Source organism: Eumetopias jubatus, unplaced genomic scaffold, assembly GCF_037043125.1.
Source record: "Eumetopias jubatus isolate StellerSeaLion01/CBP00866 unplaced genomic scaffold, mEumJub1_p1.0 scaffold_14, whole genome shotgun sequence".
NCBI lineage: Eukaryota > Metazoa > Chordata > Mammalia > Carnivora > Otariidae > Eumetopias > Eumetopias jubatus.
This window is the reverse complement of record NW_028274820.1, coordinates 107,625,121-107,643,292: the sequence shown is the minus strand read 5'-3', so window position 1 is coordinate 107,643,292 and position 18,172 is coordinate 107,625,121. Positions and strand designations below refer to the sequence as shown.

Sequence of the window (18,172 nt, the reverse complement as noted above, 5' to 3'; positions counted from 1 at the left end):
ACGTGGCCATGCGTACAGACGGGGCCACGCAGGTTCCCTAGGTTGCTCTCCAGAGTGTCTGGAGGTCTGACGTTCATGGAATGGAAGAAGCCATCTTTAAATGAAGCAACATGAGAAAAATGACCAAGTGCAAGATCACAGCCTTGGTCACACTTCTCAGGACCCACTAGTGTCCCTCCAAATGGTGGCAGGTGTCCCGGGACAGGAAGGCTTTGTAGGCAATGGGCTAGCGCTCCTGTGATTACCGTACCTGAAAACACGTCGAAGCCGCTGAGAAGTCTGTCGTAAAGAAACTGCTTCAACTCTGTATCCTCCAAATGCACTTGAGCAAGACCCCGTGGTCTCGAGGAAGGCTGGGGGCACAACTTTTCCGTGGCTGCCATAACATTACAAAGCAGCACAGAAATGCTGGAGGCTGGCGGCCTGAGACCCAGGCGTGGGCAAGACTGGTTCTACGTGGGGGCTCCGCAGGAGAACCTGCTCGTGCCGCTGTCTCCGGCTTCTGGTCATGGCCAACACTGCTGGGGGTCCCCTGGCTCATGGACGCAACACTTCTGCTTCTGCTCCATCCTCGTGGTGACCCTTCCATAGGGTTCAAATTTCGCTCCTCTTAGAAAGCCACTGGTCATTAGACTTGGGGTCCATTCTGGCCAGTGCAGCCTCCTCTTGAGCGCACCTGCAGAGGCCCTATTTCCAAAGAAGGTCACGTCCACAGGTTCCAGGTGTGCGTGACCCTTGGGAGACACTATTCCACCCATTGGAGTGGCTAAGAAATGAGCATTGACTGAGACCGAATACTTTGCTGCTGAGACACACATGGCCACTGCGGGAATCCAGAGAGAGGCCGCTGGGTGGTGGGGGCAGGGGGGTGGGGGGCGGGAGGGGCCGTGAAGGTCAGGGCAGGTCAGCGAGGGGGGGGACACAAGCCGGGCCTAGCATGTCCAGAATGCAGAGGTCCCCAGTACTTCTAAATTACCTTGCAGGAAGGAGCTAACGCCTGGTCCCCCAGCCTGTGACAGCCCACAGGCACCAAAAAGCTCTGGTCGTCGATGAGCCGCGTGGGGAGGGGAACGCTGGGGCTGGGGGTGGAGGAAAAGGAGAAGGCGATGAAGGTCAGCTGTCCGCTGGTTTGACCCCGAGCCTGGAATACATATTCTAATCTGGGAGGACGTCCGCATCTGTGTAATGGGGCCTGCGTGGCTACTTTGAGAGAAAGAGGCACATGCACATGTGCAAAGGGGGGCATTGAAGTCCAAGTGAACACAAGGAAAGGAGCGGGAGGGGAGGGAAATCCCGTTGAGCACTTACTGTATGCCAGACCCTGGGCAGGCGCTTCAGGTGGCAACTTCAGTCAATGCCCCTAATGACCAAGGACAAGACTGAGCCCCTGGGGTCCCCTCATACGTGGCCTGTGGGGAGTCAGATCCAGGGAGACAGTAAGTAGAGGGTAGGCGCCTGGGGAGCAGACTTGGTATTTAATGGGGACAGTTTCAGTTTGGGAAGATGGAACGTTCTGGAGATGGATGGTGGCGATGGTTACGCAGGAACGTGAGTCTACTTAATGCTACTTAACTCTGCACTTAAAAATGGCCAAGAAGGTACATCTTATGTATATTTTACTACAATGAGAGAATATCATGATCCCCGTTCTACCAGAAGGCTGATGCCTGGGGTACCCTAAATGACTTCCCGAATCCACACAGCCAGCTGGAGGCAGGGCATGTTTTAAACCCAGATCTCTAGAACTCAGATGCTTTTACTACCCCCGCTCCCCGAGAAGGAAGAAGGCACCGTGTTGGGGAGGCCCCTGGGCGCATCCGTTCGCAGAAACGCAAGGCAAGCAGTCTTCTGCGGGGACTGTGGACATTCCCAGGGTAAACCCGTTGTTCCTGACGACGTAACCGTGTTGCGCCAGCCGTTTCGAAGGAGCGTCAGGACAGCTTTCGCGGAGAAGAAACTTCTCTGTGAGATGGGAGGGTGGGCGGCCTGGGGCAGCAGGAGGAAGGGGCCGTCCTGGGGACGTGGCCAGTCATTGCCATTCTTGCCACGGGTCCCTGCTCTTCGCACAGCGGTGGTGGAGCTCCTCCCGCTGACCCACCCCCCACCCGGTCCCAAGGGTCCCAAGGGGTCCCTCCTCTTGTATTTTTAGGGGAAGCTGGCAGAACCGTGTGCTTTCCACAGTGGCCGCTTTGATGTGTCACCACCAGAAATTCAGGCGACCCGATTGACCGAGCTCGGGTGCATGAGAACTATTTACAGACATGAGCTGCAGAGCCAGGCACATGAAGCCCCTAGAAGCGGGTCACAGCAGCCCCTCCGCCCCAGGAACTGGGACGTTCTCCATGGGACGCAGACTGGTCACCGTCCCCTTTCACCACAGGGTGGCTCAGCCAAGAGCACACTGGCCCGTCCTGCTTGACAGATGAGCTCTTTCAGACAGAACCAGAGGCCAGCGAGCAGGGACGGGGCGCGGAGTCCACAGTCCAGGGCAGAGGGCCCGCCCCAGGCAGCGGGGGTCCCGCCGGTGCCCAGGCAGTGCTAACACAGATGCCGTTATCAACGTTTGACCAAGAGAAAGCCCTCCGGTCGAGTTCCGTCTTCCACTTCCGGAAGGTATTCTGTTATGAAGGCTTCACCGGCGAAGCACTCTCTTCTCCAAAAGTGCTGGGCTGGGTTTAAGTAGTGTGTTTTTATCAATCCCAGTCCTTACTGTGGTCAAGAAAAAACTCAGAGCCAGCTTCTGTGGGAGAGCCAAAGAAGGCAAACGTTCTCCTTCCCCGGCACTTTCCGCCTGGGGGTCGGGGTGAGGGGGCAAGACGGGGACCCTGGAGGAAGAGTCCGACAAAGCCTGAGTGAGCAGTGCACACACAGCAGGTCCCCGAGGCCCGGACGCGGCCAAGGACCGAGTCTGCTGCACATCTGCCCTGCTCTCACGGCCCAAGCCCACATCTGGCGGAGAGGAGAGGGAAGCTGGCGGCCCCCACCTCCACAGTCTGCTCCACCCACAGATGGACACCTTAGAGCCATCGCCATCCAATCCCACAGGAGCCCAGCCAGCATCCAGAGAGGCCCCGGCCTGGCCTGGTCATGTGCAGGCACCCTAGGGCCAGCCTGAGCCTCCCCGAGCTTCAGGGCCCTCCAGGGCCACATCGTCCCCCTTCCTCGGGAGACCACATCACACCAGGGCTCGGGTCAGAAATCCGACTTCTGGCCGTCCTGAGACGCCTGACTCCAAGAGCCTGAGCCCATCCCCGAAGCCCTGTTACCCTGTGAGGCTGGTGACGAATTGTGCTTGGTCTTCACCCCAGGACACCCTCTGGTTCGTGCATGAAGGGGTCTTCTGTTTCTGGAGCATCAAGGAATTGTGGAAGGGGGACATTTACTCCAGAGCCCTGTTAGCTTACGGATTGTTGGTTTTAAAGCACGTTGTTGGGTCAAATTAAAGGAAATACAAGAATTAAGGAGAGTTAATTTCTTAAGAAAAACTTCTTTTGTTATTTCTGTTCATAAATACTTCAGCCACTTGCCCTGGGTTTTCCAGGACATTTTACTTCAGATATTTAGTCTCACTGGACTCCCTATACACGAGCTCATAAACCTTTAAAGAGAGAAGAAAACCTATCATGCCACCTCCCCTAAAGGTGGGCTTGAAAGCCCTGATCTGCAGGGGTGTCCGTGATTCTGCTCGGGGAGCACGCAGCGGAGAGCACACGTGCCCTCTTGGCAACCTTCAGACTCGGGCCTGGCTGAGAGACATATATCCCGAGGGTCTTGTTCTCTTCTTTTTTTTTGAAGATTATTTATTTGAGAGAGAGAGAGCACTCAAGAGAGAGCATGAGCAGGGGCAGGGGCAGAGGGAGAAGCAGACTCCCCGCGGAGCAGGGAGCCCGAGGCGGGGCTCCATCCCAGGACCCCGGGACCATGACCTGAGCCGAAGGCAGTCGCTCAACGACTGAGCCCCCCAGGCGCCCCCTGAGTTCCTTTTCCACTGACATTATGGATCGCAGCCAGAAACGTCCCGGCTATTCTGCTTTTAAGTTACTGGTCCCTTGTCCCCTCCTCCCTCCTCCCTCCCTCCTCCCCTCTACTCCCTCCTCCCTCCTCCCTCCCTCCTCGCCTCCTCCCTCCTCCCTCCCTCCTCCCTCCCTCCTCCCTCCTCCCTCCCTCCTCCCCTCTACTCCCTCCTCCCTCTACTCCCTCCTCCCTCCCTCCCTCCCTCCCTCCTCCCTCCCTCCTCCCTCCTCCCTCCCTCCTCCCCTCTACTCCCTCCTCCCTCTACTCCCTCCTCCCTCCCTCCTCCCTCCCTCCTCCCTCCCTCCTCCCTCCCTCCTCCCTCCCTCCTCCCCTCTACTCCCTCCTCCCTCCCTCCTCCCTCCCTCCTCCCTCCCTCCTCCCCTCTACTCCCTCCTCCCTCCTCCCTCCCTCCTCCCTCCCTCCTCCCTCCCTCCTTCCTCCATCCCTCCCTCCTCCCTCCCTCCTCCCCTCTACTCCCTCCTCCCCTCCTCCCTCCCTCCTCCCTCCATCCCTCCTCCTCCCTCCTCCCTCCCTCCTCCCTCCTCCCTCCTCCCCTCCTCCCTCCCTCCTCCCTCCTCCCCTCCTCCCTCCCTCCTCCCTCCCTCCTCGCCTTCTCCCTCCTCCCTCCCTCCTCCCCTCCCTCCTCCCTCCTCCCTCCCTCCATCCCTCCTCCCTCCCTCCTACCCTCCTCCCCTCCTCCCTCCCTCCTCCCTCCCTCCTCCCTCCCTCCTACCCTCCTCCCTCCCTCCTCCCTCCCTCCTCCCCTCCCTCCTCCCTTCCTCCCCTCCTCCCTCCTCCCTCCCTCCTCGCCTCCTCCCTCCTCCCTCCCTCCTCCCTCCTCCCCTCTCCTCCCTCCTCCCTCCCTCCTCGCCTCCTCCCTCCTCCCTCCCTCCTCCCTCCCCCCTCCTCCCCTCCTTCCCTCCCCCCCTCCTCCCCTCCTCCTTCCTCCCCTCCTTCCTGTCCACCTTCTCCTCCTCATCCACCCTCAACCCCCCTCCTCATTCTCTGGGACCCACAGCTGGACTGATGCATTGATACCAGGTTCTCATCTTGAAAACAAAGCGGCAGCCTGAGCGTGGCACTTTCATCTAAGCAGACGACACACATATTTAACCTGAAAGGTGAGCAAGGCTGAGGGACTGCCAACGGCTCTAAGTGGCGACACTCCCTCGGTCCAGGTACCTTCCCAGACGTCCAAGCACCTGTGATGAATAGCCTGGAGCGACTGCACAGGGGCTGGATGAAGAAGTCGGGTCTGGAAGCGGGTGGCCTGGCTCTGGAAACCCTGAGGGCCCAGTGTTTGCACCCACAGCCAGTCGGCTGGACAGTCGGCTGGACAGCTAGGCCAGCTGCGCCATCTTTCCAATAAAACTCAAACCCGGTTCCAGGGACAAGGAAAGGACTTCTTATTTAGATGCCTTCTCCTTTACTCCCAGTGGGAAGGGATTTCAGAGGTCGAGGCTGCCATTTACGGGCTGTGGGGTGGCGGCTGTGGGACTGGTTGGGCGCAGGGTGTCCGGCACCCAGCATCACACGGCTAGCGAGGAGGATGACTTCGTGGCCCAGGGAGGCCGCGCCGACACATTTTTGTGCTAAGCGGCAGGTCAGGTGGGCGCGTTATGAGTCGTGCACGGGAAGACAGAGCAGAAGTTTCCTCACCTGTGCCCCGTGGCTTGACGCAGAGCCCGTGACCACGGGAGGCTTGCTGCAGCGCGCGGACACGGTGTTCGGGGAGGCCTAGGGTGGGGTCTCGGCTGCAGAAGGTGTTGCAGACACCTGTTTTCCCCTTTCGGATCTATTTCAGACCGCATTAGAGCTGACTGACGTCAGTGAGCTTGTAAGGAGAAAAACACAAGTGTTACTAAACCTCATTAATTGACTCCTTATTATTTTAAAATGTGAGTCAGCCCCTTCATGGCCGGACTTCGGATTATCTCTGTTCAACCTGTAAAAATAAGTCCACCACAGAAACGCATGTATGGTCAGGATCGCGGGGGGATGTGGCGCCCACGGAGAAGAGCTGTCTGCCTCACGCACCCGCAGCTCCATCACCCAGGCAAACAGTTCATGTGCTAAAAGAATGAAAAATAAAAAAGCTTTTCTGGACGTTAAGCAGGTCCTGGGAGAACTTCTTCCAGGCATGCCTTTGACAGCATTTTATCTCTTTTTACAGAAATAGTCAAAGGGTCTCTTTTAAACATGTGTGTTGTTTTCAGCCGAGCAACCACTCTAGTAAGTCACGGTCCTGGCTGCCGTGGAGGGTAGAAATGGTGTCCAGACCAGCATCCGGTCTTCTCGGAGATGCCAGTCTAGTGGGAGAAAGATGTGAGCACATGATAAGGATGATGCAAGGTAGAAAGGGACACATCACAAGAGATCTAAGTACAGGAAGATGTTTTATGCCTGGAGGAACCGGGTGCCTGGCGGAGAATATGACCTGGGCCTTTGCGATTTTGGATCGGTCAGCTTTCCTTTGATCAGGTCTTAGCGGGACTTTGAAAGAGCTTGGCTTGCTGAAGAGCTAGTTTTCGAAAAAGACTTTGGATGAGGAGACGACTGTGGTTTCCTTCCATCTGCTTTAATTGGGTTTGTATAGGCCCGTTGGAGGGGCACGCTCAGCCCCGAGGAGGCCACTGGCAGCAAGCACACCGCTAAGCCTCGAATGTGGGTCTGAGCTGCCCAGGGCCTCCGGACGCAGATGTTTTCCAGGACAGTGCTGTAAACATAGTTTCTCTTCCTTATGATCTTATTGATAACGTTTTCTTTCCTCCAGCTTACCTTATTATAAGAATATAGCAAATAATGTACATATAACATATAAACCATGTGTTAATCGGCTGCCTGCGTTACTGTAAGGCTTCTAGTCGACTATGGGCTCGTAGTCAAGCTTTTGGGAGTCACAGGTTAAGTGTGGATTTTCGACTGCTGGGGGGCTTCTCTGAGAGTTCTGGAGGCCGGACGTCTGGAATCAAGGGGCCCGAGGGGCTTCCTCCTTTCAGCATCTGGGGACCCCACACAGTCCTGAGGCTTCCTGCCAGGGCCTGTCTTCGCCCGGGTTTTCCCTCTTCTTATGAGGCCCGCTCTAATTCAGTATGACCCCCTCTGTAACTCAATGACATCAGCAGGGACCCTATTTCCAAATAAGGTCACATTTGCGGGTCTCAGCAGTTGGGACTTCAGCATATCTTCTTGGGGGGACAAAACTCAACATGTAACAAAGAGCAATCTGGCTTTTCTTATCAACCGTCAGTAAACTGCCTCAGTTGGATCACACAGCAGCCCAAGTGTGTGCTTCCTGTCGCCAGAGCGACCTTCTGAGCCACGGGATGTCCCGTTACCTGCCTGCTTGCTGCCCAAGGCCACGCACGGGTCCCCATTGGCAGTGACAGCATCGTGAGCGTCTCCACCGCGTCCCCGGGAGATGCAGCCTGGGGCGGGCTCCCAGGGATTGGCGGCAGGTGGTGACATGGGACACCGAGCAGACCCCTCTCACTCCCGCAGCACGCGGTCGCCCAAGAAGAGGTTGGCGGGGACCATAAACGCCAGAGGCCGCCATCGCTCCCATCCCTGGCCGTGAAGCCGTACTGTTGAGGTGTCCTGGGCCTTCAGGGGGGACTCCTGAGGGGTGGTGCTGGAGCATCTGAGAAGCTCCCCAGAAAGCTCCTCCGAGCGCAGCCCTGGTTTATACTCAGGATCCAACCCTGAAGGCTCATGTTTCATCCATGTTGGTGGCCTCGTCTGGATCCAGGGGTGGAAGCAGCTGCTTCCTGTTTGGGAAAAGTCATCCATTGGGCACGAGAGGAGTTGTGGGCGGGACTGCAGACCCCCGTGGCGCTCTGTGGTGCGCGGTCCCCACCCCACTTTCAGCGGGCACTTCTAGTTACCTCTGACTCTCCTGACGTGCTGGGTGCTCGGTAAAGGTGCCCGGTAAACCAGGAGGTGACCAGGCGTGTCGTGGTCTCTGACACTGAAAAGAAAAGTGCTAGAAATCACCATTTCTGGCATTCACACATTTAGCTCACTCATCCAATAGACTGCCTCGCTTCTGAGATTCAGTGGGGCCTCTGGGTGGATATAGCTGCTTCCAGAAGAGAAGGATTAGGATTTCCCGAAGACCAACCGCACAAGCAGCCCCTCCTGCAGCTGGGTACTGCCCGAGGGCTGGGGAGCCACGGAAGGGGAAACAGAGAAACTTGTCCCTGTTTCTAACCTGAACTTTGGCTGGCGTCCTGGATCCCACCAGAACCCGCATTAACTCTTCTCGGCGTGTCATGAAGGCCAGTGGGTGACGCAGCGGCTGCAGGTGGAAGCGATGCGGGAGCAGCTCCGTCGCCCAGCAAGCGGACACACAGGCCCAAGGGGGCCGCCTGTTTGTGTGATTTACTAAATTCCCCTCTCTGCTCTTAGACACGGTGACCTAAAAAGAAATATGATCCCCAAGAGTGCCTTTGGGATTGTTTGTTTAAATTAAGTTTCATTTGGATTTAATCTTAACCAAGTCTTCAGAGAGCCGGGCGGGCTCCTGAATGGAAGCGCGGCGTGCACAGACCAATGAACGGGGCTACCCGGCCGGGCAGACTCCTCTTTAAATGAGGAGCTTCCTAATGTCACATTTGGGTGGCACAAGCAGAGTGTGAGATGATTAGTTTATGGTCTAGATCATTGTATTTTTATTACACTCATAAAATCTCTGTTTCTCCTCATTTTCGTAATGGCTTCAATGAGCTTCTCCACCTTCTAAAGACACATTAAATTGTTATGTGCTGGAAGGACCAATTTAGTGGGGCAGGCTGCAAAGCCTGAAAGCTGCACGTGAGACACATGCTTTGAATTCTCATCTTGTGGTTGGCTTTGCGCTAAGGAAAATGAAGGCACATAGGTTCGGGCATAATTCATATTTATTTGTGGGCTTTTTCATAAACACCAGCAGTTTCCATGAAATTCCAGTATTAATGAGACACAGCACAGTGCCATAAAAGCATCGACTATTCCCATCACGCAGGAATATAAATCATTATTCAAAGAGGAAAATACCGTGGACATGTCTTTTTTTAAAATATCACTTAAAGGGGGTTATTTAATAACATGAACTTTGAAGGAAACGCATTTTATATTTGAGCTATGTGGATTTTTTTTTTTAATGACAAGATTCTAATTGGATTGTTATATCTGTATTTAAAAGAAATACAAGGTCTCTTAGATATGAAATTTACATCTAAATGCAGTTGCTTATAAATATTTCTGTCAGGTCACCGTAACCCACTGCGGGGAAAGTAGGCTCCTCTTCACTCTATAATTTAATATGCTAATACACGTCTGCAGTGCCGCCTGAGCGTGCCCCATAGAATTCATGGTTTTCGTGATTATGCTCCAGTGTTAATACACAGGTCCACAGCCACGAAGTTGGAGTTGTGTTTGAGAGGAAATCCCGTGGAGGGCCTTGGTGTCTGCCCCCTCTCCGCATTTGGATGTGCGGCCATCGGTTCGCTGTGTCTCGGAGACGCTTCGTAATGTGGCTGCTATGAATTATTAACTCAGTTCTGTTTTCATTGAGTAGCATGGCCATATTCCGTATAGGTACATGAAACCCCAGCCGTTGCTCTCCGTAAGAGCCCATGTTGTGGGTTTGTGCAGCATGGTAGAAAGCTCCCTTCACAGATCCAAAGTTGGGAAGCCAGACCGCTGAATGTGGGTCTTAAGAGGTTCTCAGAGGTGTGGAATGAATCACTGGTGGTTGTTTTTAGTATTGCATGGACCATGGAGACTACGGGGCATATTCAGAGATGGGAAGCCAGCTATGGAGGAAGAGGGTCTGATGAAGGAGATGTTGGTCTGGGCGGGAGCACCTTGGGCCCGCGTCACTGAGCGTGGCCATTGCACGTGTCGCATGGATCTGCCAGTCACACTGTGGCCGCTGGCCTTCCTCTGTCTGCAGATGGTGTGGGAGAGTGGCTGCGTGGTCATTGTCATGCTGACACCCCTCTCGGAGAATGGCGTCCGGCAGTGTTACCACTACTGGCCCGACGAAGGCTCCAACCTCTACCACGTCTACGAGGTACTCCCCAGGCGCCCGCCCGCCGGGCCCCGGAGAACAGCAGTGCCCCCACCTCCCCAGGTGGCCCCTTCCCCAGGGCCCCACAGTCTGTAGGCACCCACACCCTCCAAAAAAGCCATGCTGTGGCACCTCGGGCTCTGGCATAAAGAGTGCGGTCTTCATTTTTAAAGTTTTAGGATTCCAAAATCAGACAGACGGAACCAAAACACATTTACCTCGCAGGGAGGCCCATTGAGCCAGGCTCCGAGTGATAGACCCTTCCTGGGTCTGTTGTCAGAAGATCCCTGCCTGCACCGTGGCCTCCCGCGGCGTTCAGGGCTGTGGGTCTGTAGATTCGACCTTCCTTGAGGGGCGCCTGCTGGCAAGCTTCTTTCTCTAGCTGGGCTCTCTACCCACGTTAACAATGAACTGCGCCAACTTGGGCAGTTCAACACGTACCAGCATGCATCTGTTGTTTTGCGTTAAAAATTAGTCAGAAGGCCAAAGTCCCATGGTGGAAGCGTGAAGATGAATCCTAGATCACAAAGTCGTGGATTTTGAGCTGCTGAGAAGGGGCTTGGCCCCGAGAAGCACCGAGTCACGCTATTTGCGTGACTCCTTTGGTCTCCTCTCCACCTCTAGTTGATAACCACCTGCAGTGAAACCTAAGTTACAGGGGAACCCACAGGTGTTCTTGTTCCAAACTATAGTTTTTCTTGAAGGTTTAGATAGCTTAGAAATATAAAAGATGAAAGCTGGAATCATTTTGGGTTGTAACACAATTTTCTAATAATCTGACTAATGCACCTAGGTGACATTAAAAACCCACAGTTATCTTTTGCATAAACCCCATTAAAACTGAGAAGGTGGGAGGAGCCATTAATCCCGCTGTTGACCCGCACGGGGTCCTCGTAGTATCCGCCCTTCGCTGCTCAGAGTGGCTCCCTGCTCAGACAATGCTTTACGTCCCAATGCCCCCTGTCCTCCTGTCCAGGTAAACCTAGTCTCCGAGCACATCTGGTGTGAGGATTTCCTCGTGAGGAGCTTCTATCTGAAGAACCTTCAAACCAACGAGACGCGCACGGTGACCCAGTTCCATTTCCTGAGCTGGTATGACCAGGGAGTGCCTTCTTCCGCGAGGTCCCTCCTGGATTTCCGCAGGTATGACAAACAGCGCTCTAAGCAGGGTAACGTGTTAGAGTGTGGGCATAAGAGAGGAGGGAACGCTGTCTGATACCAGATTTCCTGTGTCTAAGAAGCCATTTGCTGTGAGACACGCCATCTGTTTTATATTTATGGATTATAAATATACAGTTGATCCTTGAACAACATGGGGTTGGGGCACCAACCCCCCACACAGTTGAAAATACACGTTTAACTTTTGACTCCCCCGAAACGTAACTTCTAATAATCTGTTGACTGGAAGACTTACCGGTAACATCAGAAGTCAATTAACACATAGCTTATACGGTATGTGTATTATACGCTGTAGTCTTATAATAACAGTACGCTGGAGAAAAGAAAACGTTATGAAGAAAATCACAAGGAAGAGAAAATACATTTTCAGTGCCATCCTGTATTTATCGAAAAAAACACTCAGGTGTAAGTGGACCAGCGCAGCTCAGAGCCATGTTGTTCCAGGGTCAACTGTATTTATGATTATATATAGGAGAGGCGAGGGGAAGGAGATTATGTTAAAGGTACATATTAACTGCAAGATGTTTTCTGGTTTTAGAGGAGTTAAAAAGGGTGGGGGGGAACATAGATGCCTTAGAATCGTGGAAATGCGGTCATTATTTCTGATAAGATTCTCCAAGTGGTAGAGTCCTGAAGTTCATGCTTCACCGGATATCGATAAGGAAAAGGCAGATTTTTAGTTTGGATACTATCTGGTTGGACAGGATAATGAGATGTAACAGGTGTGGGGCCAGATTCCAGCCCGGGTGACCTTAGACCTTGGGGGAGAGCCTGCATGGAAGTAGCACATGACTGTGTAGTCTAGTGCAGTTTTGAAACTGACAGTCTGGAAACATCCAGTCTTTGTTCACGCTCCGGTCAGCCAGTTGCCCAGGGGGCTGTCTTGTTTTAAAGTGTGTTTATTGAACTGTTGAGATGAATGCTGGACTCCATCTTTCAGGAAGATATTGACAAGGCAAAAAAGGGGGAAATTTAAGATGGAAGCTTGGATTGTCCATTGGATTCGGTGATAACGGTGGTCAGCACTGGCTGTTGCGTGGTGGTGAAGAATGAGCGGCCACCAAGCGAGGCAGGCGTTGAGCAGCATGATAACCGAGCTCTCCGTTCCGTAGAGCCCCTCTTAACGTTTAATGGATTGGAAACCTGCCTAATCACAAAAGCAGACAGAGATCCAAAACAACGAACTAAGAAATAAAATGCACCTTAATCCAGCATTGTACCCAATCACAGAGTGATTTGTGTCCGAACAGTTACCATCCTTGAGTCTATGGCTATGTAACTCGAGACAGTGGGGTTTCAGGCTGATCTCTGCATTTCTTGAAATTGTGTGTTAGACATTCTCAAGGTTATTGTGATACTATTTCTTTTGCCTTTTAGTCTACTTTGAAAAGCAAAACAGAATTTTTATTTGAATAGTTCTTTGGACCAAATAGCGTGTGAAAGAGCTCCTGGAGAGACACGCATGTGGCATCTCAGCCATGGCGCACGTTTGCTGACCTCGCCCAGAGAGGCCGAGCGTGCACGATGCATCAAGTCCTGAACGCACCGCAAAGCACTGACTACACACAGTTCCCTCTCAATCCACCCCCATGTCCTGGCTGTCAGATACCTTTCCTTAATACAAATTTATGTCTAAAGACAGGCAATCTAAAAATCTGACCTAGGGCACATTTCCTGAGATACAGTCTTCGAGAAACAGCCGTTACTGGCAAAATGGATGTGGCTACAAAGATAGCAGATCATCCCAACCCCTGTCTTTACGCTCATCCAATGTGTTTGTACATATATGCATATGGGCGTACACCAAAATCCATATACATATATGGAACTGAACAATACACAACCAACCCTCTGTGCTTACAACCTGTCCTGAAGAAACACGGACTCCCAAAGTTCCCTTTCCCCAGAGGCTTAGGAGATAAGGCTCCAGAGGTTTTTGTTCAGTTGAAATTTGCAAGTCCATTAGAATCAAAAGCTTCGCTGGCTTGCCTGACTTGGTACCGCCCAGTTTTCCAGACCTGGCTGCCTGTGGTGCACTCACTGGAAAGTGGGCGCGAGCGATCACGTTCTTGGGAGCATCACTCTCAGGCACGGATTGCCGCTTCGGGGTTTTCTAGGTAAAAGAGCCACCCAAAGTTCAGCAATCAGAAAGAGGCTTCGGCTTCCGAAGACACTGGTCACCTTATGCGCAGGTCTCCCTCCTCCCCCCACCCCGACCCCGAACATTTGCCCAGCCTTCCCCCACTCTGGCCAGGGTGTGTCAGGCACTGAGACGTGTAATTACATACTTCTGGAGCCCAGAGGGAGCACATTTCCACTTTAAAGAGAAGCTGCAAAAGCCAAGAGATAATTAACATCACATGTGAGGGCTTTGCTTTTAAAAATTCTCTCTCTCTGTCTGTCTCTCTGAGTTTCTCCCTTCTTGCTGTGTGCAACGGCATTCACAACGCTGATCCCTGTAGAAATGGACAGACCCTTACTTTGCCAGCTAATGAGCGGTGGCCAGTGTCATTTTTGTGATGTTGCAGCTAGTAATATGAGCCCAGTTGCATAGTCACAAAAGTGATCATTGGAGGCTGTGACTCTGCTACAGGGCAGTGTGGGGAGCCCCTTTTCTGAGCCTCTCACGACCTCTGACCTTTGTTTGCTGTTGGTTGCATGACGGTTCCTTCTCACTCAGTGACCCGTGGGTTGGTTTGTATTACTAATCGTTCTTTCAGTGAATTCCTCCTGTTGAAATATATATAATATCCATTTTTCTGAATGTTTGCAACCTTTTGCTGACTGATGATTTGTTCTAATCGAGTCAAACAAGACAGCTGTGTATTTCTTATCTTCATGAATACTCTGCATCTCTATCTTGGGTCAACCAGGTGAACGCTTTTGTTGACTACGTGATGCTTTTTACTTTTCTATTCGTGATGTTTTACGTTGTAATAATACAAGCACGTGATTCTTTGTAAATAAAATTCTAAACCGTGGCAGCATATTGTATTCACACTGCGCGTCTCCTTGATTGCTCGTGGCTGTTTGTAAATAGGTTTAGCCCAGGGCGGGGCCAGCATGGATATTAAAACCGCATTGAAACCTCCCTGGGTCCTGCTGAGGCAGCCAGTCGCAATGAGCTGGAGAAAGTAATACTTTAAATATTCAATAACAGGAGAGCAGGGACCACAGAAGCAGTTATTAGAGCATTTTAGTCTTCTATAAGAGCAGTTATTCTTAATGCATTTTGCCAAAAATGGGGCTGACCAGCCCAAAATGGGACACTCCTGTTCTCCTGGCCCCTTACAGTTATGGTTTTCTGAAACTGATACAGTCTAAACAAGGGAATTCGGTGGTTGTTTATTTCTTTTTTTTTTTTTTTAATGTACTACTTTTGTGCTTGGCCCCATCAGAAAAAATGCCCAAAACCTGGTGATTGAGCAGTATGTGAGCAGGCAAACGTTGAGCCTGGACTACCAAGTATGAACTATCACAGACTGTTGGAGGTTCACATCTAAAAGATTCAGCGACCAAGAGATTTCTAGTAAAGTCTTCTGTTTGAAAGTAAAAGGCCTATAGGAATAAAGCCTCCCTAAATCTAGTCTGACCCTGAGCTTGCTTGATTCTGCACACGCACGCACGCACACACAGTGTGTACACACACTGCACAAGCAGGGCGAACGTGCCCACACACAACCTTGTTGGAGCTGGTGGGCCTCACGTCGCTCACGCTGAGGTACGTCCTGGGAGTCTGGCATCTATTTTGTCAGATCTAAAGCTCATGTTGCCCTTACAACCTGAGTCAAGAATGGGAGTTTTAAGATTTTTTTTTCTTAATTTTTTTTTTTTTAAGTAATCTCTACACCCAGCCTGGGGCTCGAACTCAAGACCCTGAGATCAAGAGTCACACATCCACCAACTGGGCCAGCCAGGCGCCCCAAAGAATGGGAGGTTTTAGACGGAGATATTAGTCGATTCATTTTCCAGTCTGTTTTATTCTCAAAGGCCCAAGAACCTTCCGGGCATTCTGGCCCACCATTGATTTTAATGAGTTCACTCCTACTTCCTTCACCTTCCCGCTAACCCCTCACACTGCAGTGGACCTCGAAAGTAAGAAAAAGTCCAGCAGAAATAGCAACGTGGCCATAGGGACCCTGAGGGGCTTACTCTCCCCATGTTTCTGGGTCTTCTCATTTTTAAGACATTTTGGGTGCTCTGCAAGCTCCACATGCTGCAGGAGGCAGCCACCAATCACAGCTGCCCTGGTGGGCTCGGCTGTGGCTCCCCCCCACCCCGCCCCGTGTTGTTTGGGCTCTGCTCTGGGGGCAGACATGGAAATACCCGCTGGGCACCTGCACGGGCCGTCACCTCCTTCTGCCCACCACCCCCGTCCCCGCCTCCCGACCCCTCGGCTCTGGGGTTTCGAGGCAAGGCCACCCGTTAACAGAATATGAGCTTCCAGCTGACTCTGCTGGGCAGGCAAGACTTTGCAAAGATGTGTGATGTTTTCCCATGTCCGGTGCAAGGAAAAAGATTTTTATTTCTGCACTGTCATTCGTTTTAAATTTAGCTTCATGTCATATTCATTGTGGAAATTCGTAGGGAGCATTTTAGAACACGGCCCCTCACACATTTTTTCATTGACTTTTCTCTACTCAGAAATATTTTATTGAAAAATCTGATGCACTTTGTAAACACGCTTAGTTGTTTCACTGATTTTCAACAAATTTGGAGCTGATATAAATCACAGGATTTGAAATCAGAGCTTTGTTTTGACTTAGGGCTTGATTACAAAATAATCTATGCTTATTGTTAATTCTCATAAATTCTGGTCTAAAATCTGCACAACAGAGTTGTTTGTAAACGTATGCAGATTTATACAAAGGAAGGACTTGTCTCAACTCCGCAATTTAGAACTCCGACCAAATGGACAGATCCAGAAGGACCTGTAAGATGCTGTTTTGAGACAATAGAGTAATATTATATTCCAGTATGATGTCTAGAATGTAAGAAATTTTGAGCATAAATTGCAAAACTCAAACATTTTAGCAAAGAACCTAGATCCTCATGTCACAACCAACCAGTCAGCTGAGTGGAGCCGCAGACGGAGGGGTAGGACGGGCTGGTGACGGAAGCCCCGGGTTCTCGCTTGGAAAGGGAAAGGGAAATTGCGAAAATGTAAAAATTGTTTTTAAAGCTCTGTCTAATCATTTAATATTGAAAAGAAAAATAAACCTTTGAAAATGTGTGTGTAATTTTGATTTTCTTTGTCAAAACAGGCTCTTATTGCAAAATGATGTCAAAGATACGGTCTATTTGTTTTGGCTTAAGAGTTAGTTTGCAAGACATAAGAGTCGTAGTGCATAACCATGATTTCTGTCTCTTTTTATTTCAGAAAAGTAAACAAGTGCTACAGGGGCCGTTCTTGTCCAATAATTGTTCACTGCAGGCAAGTACAACTTTTCACACGGATTAACCGGTGCTCCCTACCTGACAAGAAAACCACAGTTAAATATACACATCGAACTTTGTCCGTGCTTCGTAAATGCACCTAACTGGCACTTCTGAAGGGAACCAAAGCTACAGACGAAAGTTTCTAGGCCGCTCATGACGTGCGTGGTGTGCATGCCCCGCCGCGCCACACGACCTGCTGGGCCGCCCCTGTGCTGGGTCGTGCAGGCCGCGGCCGCATGCACGGCCTCACACCCTGTATTTTCTCAAGCCCACATGCTGCCCCCACACAAACACCTTGGGACGGGATTTTCCATCCGTGGCGATGTCTCAGGCGCCAACTCACTCAGCTGAGGTTTGGAACCAAGATGCTGGGGAATGCTCGGGGCCCGTTAGGAACAGGGACAGAATCGGGAATTAGCACAGGGATGGCCTGGCCCTGCTTAGGATGGGAGTCTGGCCTTTGGGTAAAATCCAGTGGCTCCTCAAGCATGTTACACCCACACAGATAAGCAGAGGGCCGCCAGAAACTCACTGTCAGGGTGCCGTCTCCCCTGAGCTTCGCACCCTCCTCGTTTGGGTAAAGAACTATGCTCTGATGGGTAGAACTGTCTTACAGAAGGTTCTTTTCCGCTGGATAGAAAGGAGCTCTGTCCAAGGATCAGACACCTAGTCTGTCAGTGTGTGTGTGTGTAACCGTGTGTGTGTGTCTGTCGGGTGCGTGTGTATCTGTGTGTGTTGTGTGTAACCGCGTGTGTGTCTGTCGGGTGCGTGTGTATCCGTGTGTGTGTGTGTAACTGCGTGTGTGTGTCTGTCGGGTGTGTGTGCCAGCGCGTGTGGCGTGTCCCTGCGTGTGTCCGTGTGCTTCCATGTGGGTGTGTGATGAGGACCCGAGCTGGCCGCAGCGGTCACCGGTGTGTGCAGGTGTCCGAGCAGCTGTGGGAGGGAGGGAGGCCGGCCTGCACCGGGACAGGTAGGGTCACCTACCTGTGCAGTGGGGACGGGGTGGTGAGTGAGCTCTGCACACATGAGGGTCCTGTGGGTCGCCGCGGCTTTCCCAGCCCCCGGGTTGAGGGTCAGGAGCCAGAGCCCCTGAGCCTTTCCCACAAAGGCCGCCGAGACCCCCCCAGGTCTCCCAGGACCGCGGCCGGCGCTCGGCCACGAACAGGGCGCTTGGTCCCGTCATTCCCAAGCCTGCAGTGGACACAGCTGACTTTGCTAGGAGGGGACATGACAGTCCCATCTAGCAACCGCTCCCAGGGGGACTCGCAGCCTCTGAGACAAGGGGAGACGTGCCCTCACGCCTCACAAAGCAGCCGCCTTCCCCAGAGAGGAGCCTCCCTGCCCTCCACGGGCTGACTGATGTCCTCTCCCGGGGACCCCAGTCACAGCTGGGGTGACCTCGCTCACCCCAGTGCAAACACCCTCAACGCAGACATGGCCAGACCCATCCTTTGTTTATTCTGACAAAACTGACCACGTCTTTGGCCA

The 18,172-nt window shown here is 52.3% G+C and overlaps 1 protein-coding gene across 2 annotated transcripts in view; it reads left to right on the top strand.

Annotated features, from left to right (window-relative positions):
* The window catches only part of PTPRN2 (protein tyrosine phosphatase receptor type N2), an 812,882-nt gene that overhangs the window by 770,831 nt on the left and 23,879 nt on the right, over positions 1-18,172 (top strand). For both annotated transcript variants that reach the window (XM_088018277.1, XM_028092397.2), the window contains 3 exons: positions 9,950-10,069; positions 11,043-11,209; positions 16,626-16,679. In XM_088018277.1, the coding sequence (XP_087874403.1) occupies positions 9,950-10,069; positions 11,043-11,209; positions 16,626-16,679 (341 nt within the window). The remainder of the gene's footprint in view (positions 1-9,949; positions 10,070-11,042; positions 11,210-16,625; positions 16,680-18,172) is intronic.